Source organism: Drosophila mauritiana, chromosome 3L (assembly GCF_004382145.1).
Source record: "Drosophila mauritiana strain mau12 chromosome 3L, ASM438214v1, whole genome shotgun sequence".
Taxonomy (NCBI): Eukaryota; Metazoa; Arthropoda; class Insecta; order Diptera; family Drosophilidae; genus Drosophila; species Drosophila mauritiana.
The window spans coordinates 13,555,638-13,565,209 of NC_046669.1; the positions used below are offsets into that span (position 1 = coordinate 13,555,638).

A 9,572-nucleotide genomic window follows, 5' to 3' on the forward strand; every position below is an offset into this window, starting at 1 on the left:
CTCTAGTTCAATCGCACGGTCACACTGCAGACATTGCAAATATTTTAGAAAAACTATATCGTTGCAATTTTCAGCTGCCTGCGACGGAAATACTGTGCAAATGGTAAGCGCAACGGCAGAGACAAAGAAAGGCACACCTATCCGATTGGAAAACCAGGTAAATACCGAGAATTAGACCAGGACGGAGTCGCGACAGACTGGAGCTACCTGTGCTGCCTGTATGGGTGACTAATGATGTCAACATTTTCTGTTTTCTCTCCTCAAGCCGACGGCCATTTTTGGCTAGCTAAGACGTGATTATTGGCCCGAAAGCACAGGAAGTGCAGCGCAGTAAGTAGGCTGGCATTCCGTGTCCAGGGAACCCGATAACCACTACCTTATTCCCAACGAACAGCAATCATAAGCACATCAGTTATACCCACATCCTGGTCTCATACACGCACACAAACACAGCGAGAGCGAGATGTCCGAGAAAAACCTGAAAGTGGGCGCCCGCGTCGAGCTGACCGGCAAGGATCTGCTTGGCACGGTTGCCTACGTGGGAATGACCAGCTTCGCCGTCGGCAAGTGGGTGGGCGTCGTGCTGGACGAGCCGAAGGGCAAAAACAGCGGCTCCATCAAGGGCCAGCAGTACTTCCAGTGCGATGAGAACTGCGGCATGTTTGTGCGACCCACGCAGCTGCGTCTGCTGGAGGCTGCACCTGGCAGCAGGCGCAGCATCGAGGATGTTAGCGGGGCTACGCCCACGGCTGCCCAACCCACAAAGGCGCGGCTGAGCAGCTCTCGCACCTCGCTCTCCTCCAGTCGCCAATCGCTGCTGGGTTCCCGCACCCAGTTGACCACTTCTCTGAGTGAACGCACTGCCTCCAGCAGCAGTATTGGCCCTAGGAAATCCTTGGCCCCGCAAAACAGCAAGGATAAGGAGTCCTCCAGCACTTCATTGGCAGAAGGAGCCCAAGGAGCAAGCGGTGGCAACGGAGCCGCTTCGCATGCCTCCTCCAAACGGGCTTCTTTCGTGGAGACGGGCTTCCTTGAAATACTTAAGCCGCAGTTCACGCCTTCCCAGCCACTGCGATCGCCCTCTTTCACCATGCCCTCCAGCTCCGGTGCCGAAGACAAGATCGCCCTGCTGGAGGCACAGAAAACGAGCGCCGAGCTGCAGGCTCAGCTGGCTGATCTCACCGAGAAGCTGGAAACTTTAAAGCAACGCAGGAACGAGGATAAAGAAAGGCTGCGGGAGTTCGACAAGATGAAGATTCAGTTTGAGCAGCTTCAAGAGTTTCGGTCGAAAATCATGACTGCTCAGGCTTCGCTCCAGAAGGAGTTACTGCGCGCCAAGCAGGAGGCCAAGGATGCAATCGAGGCCAAAGAGCAGCATGCTCAGGAAATGGCAGATCTGGCAGACAATGTGGAGATGATCACGCTGGACAAGGAAATGGCCGAGGAGAAGGCCGACACGCTGCAACTGGAGCTGGAGTCCTACAAGGAGCGTAATGAAGAGTTGCAAGTAGATCTGGATCTCTTACGTTCGGAGATGCAAAACAAGGCCGAATCCGCCATCCAGAATATTTCTGGCGACGGAGATTCGCCGGGCCTCTCTTCTTATGAATTCAAACAACTGGAGCAACAGAACATTCGTCTGAAGGAAACACTAGTGCGTCTGAGGGATATCTCTGCCCACGACAAGCACGACATTCAAAAGTTGAGCAAGGAGCTGGAGATGAAGCGCTCTGAAGTCACCGAACTGGAGCGCACCAAGGAGAAGCTTAGTGCCAAGATTGATGAACTGGAGGCCATAGTCGCCGACTTGCAGGTAAGCAATCAAGGATAAGTTTTCAATTTAAGTGCTCACTGCCCGCCCTCAATTGGCTTTCCCACACTCCGATGAAAAATTTCACGGCTTTTCCAGCACCTATTGGCTTGCATTAGTTTCGCTTTCGTTATACTCCGCTTTTATGTATCAGTTTAAGCTGTCTATTAATAAGAATATATCGGCTAAAAGCTTCACAAACTAGGCAATTTTAACTTTCTTTAATTGCCTAATTAAGCGCACAACTATAACGCTGGGTTAACATCTCTAGGCACTTTTGACCGATATCTTCAGTTTACATGTGTAATATATTATGCATAAGGTCAATCTAAAGATAAACTTTTTCATTGCATTTCTTTTTGCCGGCCTGCCTTTAAACCTAATAATTATCGCGGTTCAAGGAGGTAAATTGTGTAATTTAAACTTTTTCCCAGCCAAAATTTCAATCATATTCCTCAAGCGTTTCGTTTTTAAATGAATTTCAAAAATAAACAAACTAAATATATTTATTTTGTCCCAGGAACAAGTCGATGCTGCACTTGGTGCCGAGGAAATGGTGGAGCAGCTGGCTGAAAAGAAAATGGAATTGGAAGACAAGGTAAAATTGCTCGAGGAGGAAATTGCCCAATTGGAGGCCCTGGAGGAAGTGCACGAACAGCTGGTGGAGAGTAACCACGAATTGGAGCTGGATCTGCGCGAAGAATTGGATCTCGCCAATGGAGCCAAAAAGGAGGTGCTGCGGGAGCGGGATGCTGCAATCGAAACCATCTATGATCGCGACCAAACCATCATTAAGTTTAGGGAACTGGTACAGAAGCTGAACGACCAGCTTACAGATTTACGGGATCGCAATTCCAGCAACGAAAAGGAGTCGTTGCAGGACCCCAGTTTGAAAATGGTCACCGAAACCATCGACTACAAACAGATGTTCGCCGAATCCAAGGCTTACACTCGCGCCATCGACGTTCAACTACGCCAGATTGAGCTGAGCCAGGCCAATGAGCATGTCCAGATGCTTACCGCCTTCATGCCTGAGTCATTCATGAGTCGCGGTGGCGATCACGACTCAATCCTTGTGATTCTGCTCATTTCGCGCATTGTTTTTAAGTGCGACATTGTCGTTTCGCAAACGAGAGAGCGTTTCCCACCAGTGGACGCGATTACCAGGGAGGCGGTGACCCAAGGCCATGCCGTGCAGCAGTATGCCTTCAAGTGTCGCCTGTTGCACTACGTCCACAGCCTGCAGTGTGCCCTTCACCAGATCCTCTACGGACTGAACAGCTGTCAACCGGACACACTCCTGAGAGCCGGAAGTTCCCTGCCCGAAATGGTGGCCCAAGAAAAGATAGTGGACGGTATTATCGAACTGCTGAAATCCAACCAGCTGGACGAGAACAGTACCACGGATAATATTGAGAAATGTGTGGCCTTTTTCAATGCCATGAACTCTGTGCTTCTAGCCGGTGAACAGCTCCTCAATGAGATTCAGATGATCCGGGACTGCGTGGCCTCCTTGGGAGCAGCTTGTGAGAGCATTCTCAGCGACACGGCAATTGCAAAGGTGATCATTCAAGAGGCGGGCGCCACCAGCGACTCAGTGCTGTTGCTCCAGTTCCTAAACGAGAACATGGAAAGCGTGCGGCAGCAAGTTAAGCTGATCAAGCGTCGCTTGCCCAGCGATCAGCACGTGATCAAGAGCGGTCTTTCGCAGCACAAGGTAGAGGCGATGCGTGGTCTAGCCCAAAACATCAGTCGCATCATGTCGGCGATGCACCAGGCCACCAAGCAGTCGCTCGCCGCCATTGTCTCCACCATCGAGAGCGACAATGCAGCGGAGCACACTTTGGCTCAGGAGAAGTACTGGGCCTTGTTGACCGCCTCCTGCGAGCGTATTTACGAACAGGATGATCGCGGACCAACGCAGAACTTTAAGACCTTGCTGGCCCAAGCTAACTCCGATCTTCAGCTCATTGCCCAACATCTTCTGGACAAAGAGTACGACATCATTTCTGCAGCCAATAATGCCGGTAATCAGCAGAAATCGGGTGCCCACAGCACGCCCATTACTCAGAGGGCGCAGCTAATCAAGAAACAACTGGAGCAGAAGAACGTGCTGGCCGCCACGCTAGAGAATCGCGAGGCGGACGTCAAACAGCTGAAGGTGGCAGCCAAGATGAAGCAGAACGAATTGAGCGAGATGCAGATCCGAAAGGATCTAGCAGAGAAGAAGCTAAGCGTACTGCAGAACGAGTACGAGCACGCAGTCGACATGTGGAAGCAGAAGTACGAGGAAACCCGCTTGCAGCTGCAGCTTAAGGAGAAGGAGTTTGAGGAGACGATGGATCACCTGCAAAGCGATATCGATGCCCTGGAGAGCGAGAAGAGCGATCTGCGCGACAAGCTGAAGCTGAACTCGACTACGGGCAAGGTTCAGCCCGGCTCGGAATCCCACTCCCCGCACAATATATCGCTCGCAGGCACCAAGTCCACGCCTCCGGGCATCAGCAATGTAACCTACTCTGCTCCTGCCGGCACTGCTCCAGTGGTGGCCGAGGAAGTGGAGTTGCTGAAGAACGCCTTTAACCAGGAGCGCAACCAACGACTGCGTCTGCAGGCACAGGATATGCGTGCCAAGTTGTCCCAGTTTGAGCCCCTGCATGTGCCTCAGCCACAGGATCAGCGCATAACCGCCTTGGAATCGGAGCTGACCAGGATGAAGCACGCCTGGGTATTGTCGCTGCTGCAGGTGCGCTCGCAGGATTCAGTGAATGCCGGTACACGTATCGACGCCGTGGCACTCCAAAGGCGCAACCAGCCAGTTCCACTCAAGGGCGAGATCAGCTCTAAGGCTTCCCAGCTGGCCTCCGACATCCTGACGGAGTATCTGCAAAGGAAACCCCATCGTGCGACTCATGGACAGTTCGCCTCCTTTCCCACCGTCGATGTGAAGCGAGTGCTCCAGATCTAAAGCGGATGTATCGTGGCAATGGAATCGGGGTCAGGGGCAATCTGAATAGGATAGAATTTTATCTGTACTGCTAGCACAATTTCGGATTCCTCGCACAAGCAGCTTCCTCCAAAATCCAATAACACAGCTCCTCAAGACTCCCTGCTCCTGTGATGTGACCTAAACATGATAGCTAAACGAAGAGCAACTGAGAAATTATAATTCTACACTTAATTTATGTTTTTTGTATAAAGATTATAAACCTATTGTAAAACTAACTTTGTGTTTAACTCCAACAAAGCCTGTTCTGAAACTAAACTCAAGCGAACTAATACCGGTATTATCTATGAAGTCTATAGCAGGGGAGAACTATGTGAAAGACATAACTAAACCAGAGAAACAAATCTAATTTGCATACGTGAGAATAAATAGTATATTATTATATATTAAAGGTAAATATATTTTGCTGATGTTGTATAACTCAAGCTGAAGTGGCATTTTAATTGGGATTTAGGTAAAACAAAGGTATGATATAATATAATAATAAAAGTAAAACTGTTACTCTATTGGCCTAAAAAAAAACAGTTATTTAATGTTCATAAAATATCGGTTAGGCTTAGTGGAATAAATATAATTAAAGAAGCAACAAACTTTTTAACGATATCTAAAATTGGTGAAGTATTAAAAATCACTTCAAGATTTAAGAAAAATTGCTAAGCAGAATGACATTCTCATTTCACATCGTTAAAGTTAATTTCGCTAATTTAATTTAATCACAATTGGCCAAGCTCAGTTTAATTTTCTAGATCCAAGTGGAAGACGTTTAAGCCAAGCAAAGAACCATAAACAAGCGCATGCGATCCACTTAAAATCCACCCGTGCAAAGAGAGTTGCGTGCTCTTAACTTTTAATTTTAAGAGAATTTGGATTTTTTGTAAGTTTCATTTCCGTTCGCTTGCCCAACAACAAGTACAAACGCAATATGCTTCAATGCCGCTCGGTTGCAGCAACAACAACGGTGCTACCAGCAATGACAACAACAGCTGCAATAGCAAGAAACTATTACATTAGACCAGGCCATAAACCATGATGGCCAAAATAGCCCCTCCAACCCCTCCCTTACACTGGGCAATCAGCAAACCCTTCTGCTTGAAATGTAAATTGAAAATAATTTTCATTTTCTGGCTTTTTCCCTGGCATCGCCACTGCCCCTTTGACTGACCAGGCCAGAAATCGGTGCTTCTTTTGACCCCATTCTGCGGCTTGACCTCTCGAGCTTAGGTTTTCCCATGGTGCAGGCAGAAATGAATAGAGGAAAACACTTGCAATTACAAATAACCACATTCTCCATTTTAATTATTAAAATGTTTTTTGTTTTCAGTTAAACCAACGTAAGCTAAATTTAAAAAGAATTTTATATATATGTATACATAATAATATATTTTTACATTATTTAAACATACATATAAGACTGATTTGGCATAAAACTTAAACTTTTTTTATAGACATATTGCATTAGACAGTCAGGAAAAGATTAATTACATGCTTTTTAATGATATTTATATATATATATTCCTCATAAAATTAAAAAACGTGTTGGTAGACATTCGAGCTAAAAAATAGAATAGTTCCTTGCCAGCAATCCGATTGCTGTACATTTGTGGAGCGGCTTCTGATGTGTGTCGCCCATTTGGCCAAAAAGTCATTCTCACGCCCAGCTCTCGGCCAGCATTTGACCTTTTTACGGTAGTTTGTCCGCCTGCCTTTTCGTTTATGGCCTGGCACTGGGTTTTGTAATACGGTTGCTGTTTACCTTTTCGGCCATAACATTTTTTTTTTTAAGTGGGCTCGAGCGCAACAGGCGGCTTTAAGCCGGACTTCTCGCTCTGCTTGCAGCGACCGCCAAAGTGACAGATCCTTCACCAAATCACCGGAGTTCACCACTGTCACTGACACACATATCTGGTAACATACCTATTCTTCTCCAGCTCCAGTTCCACATGCAGTTTCAGTTCTTTTGTCGCCGCAGAAACCAAAACTTTTGACCATAAAACGCCCGGTAATGCCCCAACTTGTTGCCGTTGACTCATGCCGAGCGCTAAAAACAACATAATTATTGTACATATTAAAGACTTGATGTATGTGTGCACCCAATTGTGGTCAAAACGAAATGTGGTATACCCTAAAAAACAGATTTATTCATAAGGAATTTAGCTTGATCATTATCCAGAAAACGTGTGAAACGTAGAACGTATGTTCTATAAACCAGAGATACCTCTAATGGTACTAATGGTAGCTGTGTTCAAAAAAATAGCAGTGCGATGGAAACTAAGAAACACAAATGTATTTCTCCATGTCCCTTTTTGGAATCCACTTTTTATTCCACTTATTTTTGTAAAATGGAATGTATAGATATAGAAAAAAAGAAAATCCCGTCAGTTTTTCATGTTATCCTTTTTTTATTTACATTCTTGAGCAAATTCACCACTTTTAGGCTGTTCATAAGAATAGCAGTCTCTGGTTTTGTCCATCGTAAAGTCTCGAAATGATCAATATTTTCTAAAAAGTGAGTTTGGTTAAGATAATTCGTATATTTTAAAGGGCAATAAATTAAAAAAAAAATTCAAAAAAATTTATTTTAGTGGGTAGAGGACACCACTCCTCCCAGGAGAAAAGAATGTTAATTTTTAAGCTTAGAAAGGAAGGAAAAACATATAAGGACATTCAAAAAACCCTTGAATGTTCTGCCAAAATGGTATCCAATGCCATTAAATATGAACGGAAGCCCGAAAACCGTGGTACCATACGTAAAACCACAGATATAGAGGATCGGCGCATAGTTTGTTACAGCAAAGTCTATCCTTTTGCATCCTTTGGGGACATAAAGTCTGAGCTGAACTTGGGAATAAGCGACGTTACTATTCAGAGATGACAACTGAATCAAAATGTTTGTGAGAGGAGTCCACAAAAGGATCCCCTACTTAGCCCTAGGCATATTAAGGCAAGGTTAAGCTTCCGTAAGACCTACCTAATCTGGCCAGTCTCCAAATGGCGTAATATCCTTTGGATTGATGGGTCAAAAATAGTTCTATTTGGTGGAACTGGTTCACTCCAGTATATCTGATGACCTCCAAACACGGAGTACCACCCAAAACACCCACTGATGACTTTCAACCATGGTGGACCGAAAATTATGGTATGGGCTTGTTTTTTTACAATGGTATGAGTCCATAACATATGATTTATGGTATTATAGACCAAAACGCATATGCAAATATACTTAGTGATGTCTTACTGTCATATTCTGAATATAATATACCCTTAAAATAGACATTCCAACAGGATAATGATACGAAACGCAGAAGCTCATCGGCTAAGAATAGGTTCACCCGAAATAGAATAGATGTAATGCAGTGGCCAGCATCATCTTCCGATTTAAACCCGATTGCAAACCTGTGGGGGGACATTAAACAATATGTGTCGAAAAACTCCCCGACGTCTAAGGCTCAGATTTGGCAAGTTGTGCAGGATGCATAGTCAAAAATTCCCCCCAAACGTTGGCAGGACCTGGTGGACTCCATGTCACGTGGGTGTAAGGCTGTGCTGGCTAACAAAGGCAATCCAACCAAGTATTAGACCCTAATTAACACATAAAAAAAAAAAACTATGTTAGTTCTAAGTCATATTGAATTTTGTGACTATTTTTTCATAGCACTGCTATTTCATTGAACACCAGAATTTCTGCCTCTTTTGTTGTTTTTATCTATATTTTCGAAACTATTGAAGAAATAAAAGTGAAACATTTGCTAAATTGTTTGAAATTAAATACCTAACGATATTATAAAAAAAATTTGACCATTAAAATTGTAAATCATAGGAATTTTTTAACTTAAACTCGCAGGTCCCAAGCACTGCTATTTTTTTGAACACAGCTGTATATGATATGATATATGATGGTATATGGTATACATATATCGTATACAACCTTATCAAACGGATATTTTTAAAACTATCAAACTGATAAGTATATTTTCAAATTGTTTATATTAGCCTAACTAAGATGGCCAGAATCACGATTAATAAATTGAAATTATAAATTGATTAAATTTGAATACAGTTCTCGAGGTTTGTTTTTCATTCATAATCCTTCAAGTGTAACAAAACCCATGGCCATGTGGAATTTCTATGTTATTTCTGATTTGCTTGGAAAAAAAGTGACACCAACATGCCAGAAAAGTTAATCAACCTCCCATAAGAGCAACGCTAAAAAATAAAGCAGAAGTAATTAAAGAAAAAACTGCGATACCAATGCAGAGCAAGAGCAAGACCGAAACCAGTTTAGGTGGGATATGGCTATGCTATAGTACGGATCGACATGGTAGCCGTGCCCCAAGTTGGATGAATGGATGGCTGGAGTGTCGAGCTCAACAAGAGCGAGAGTGTAAGACAATAAGGCAGCTCAAGAACACTTGATTGCAGGTGAACTGCAGCATGGAAACCGGAGATGAACGGAGCCACGAAGAATTCCAACCAGATGCCCCACAAATGTTCAGAGGAAGACACCACTAACCCTTCCTCATTAGGCAGTGCGGCCAAGTAACTATAGATCGATCTGCGGCGGAAGCACGGAAGTTTCACTCACTGGCCAGCGAAAATCAGGTAAAACACAAAAAAGTTAGTTACGCCTGGTTAGGCCACCATCCGAAAGCTCAATTTGGTAAATGGCCAAACAGTAGCCCATACAGTAGTGCCCAACATAAACAAGCGGCCACGCAACATCAGCATTATGGATGGATCTGAAGGCGGAGACGGTGA

The 9,572-nt window shown here is 44.6% G+C and overlaps 1 protein-coding gene across 1 annotated transcript; it reads left to right on the forward strand.

The window, feature by feature from the left end:
• Positions 1 to 2: 2 nt before the first annotated feature.
• LOC117139858 (dynactin subunit 1) lies at positions 3 to 5,035 on the forward strand. Its single transcript, XM_033302509.1, has 4 exons — positions 3 to 157; positions 266 to 330; positions 395 to 1,813; positions 2,331 to 5,035. The coding sequence occupies exons 3-4, from the start codon at positions 464 to 466 to the stop codon at positions 4,776 to 4,778; spliced, it is 3,798 nt and encodes a 1,265-aa protein (XP_033158400.1). The 5' UTR covers positions 3 to 157; positions 266 to 330; positions 395 to 463; the 3' UTR covers positions 4,779 to 5,035.
• The last annotated feature ends 4,537 nt before the right edge of the window (positions 5,036 to 9,572 follow it).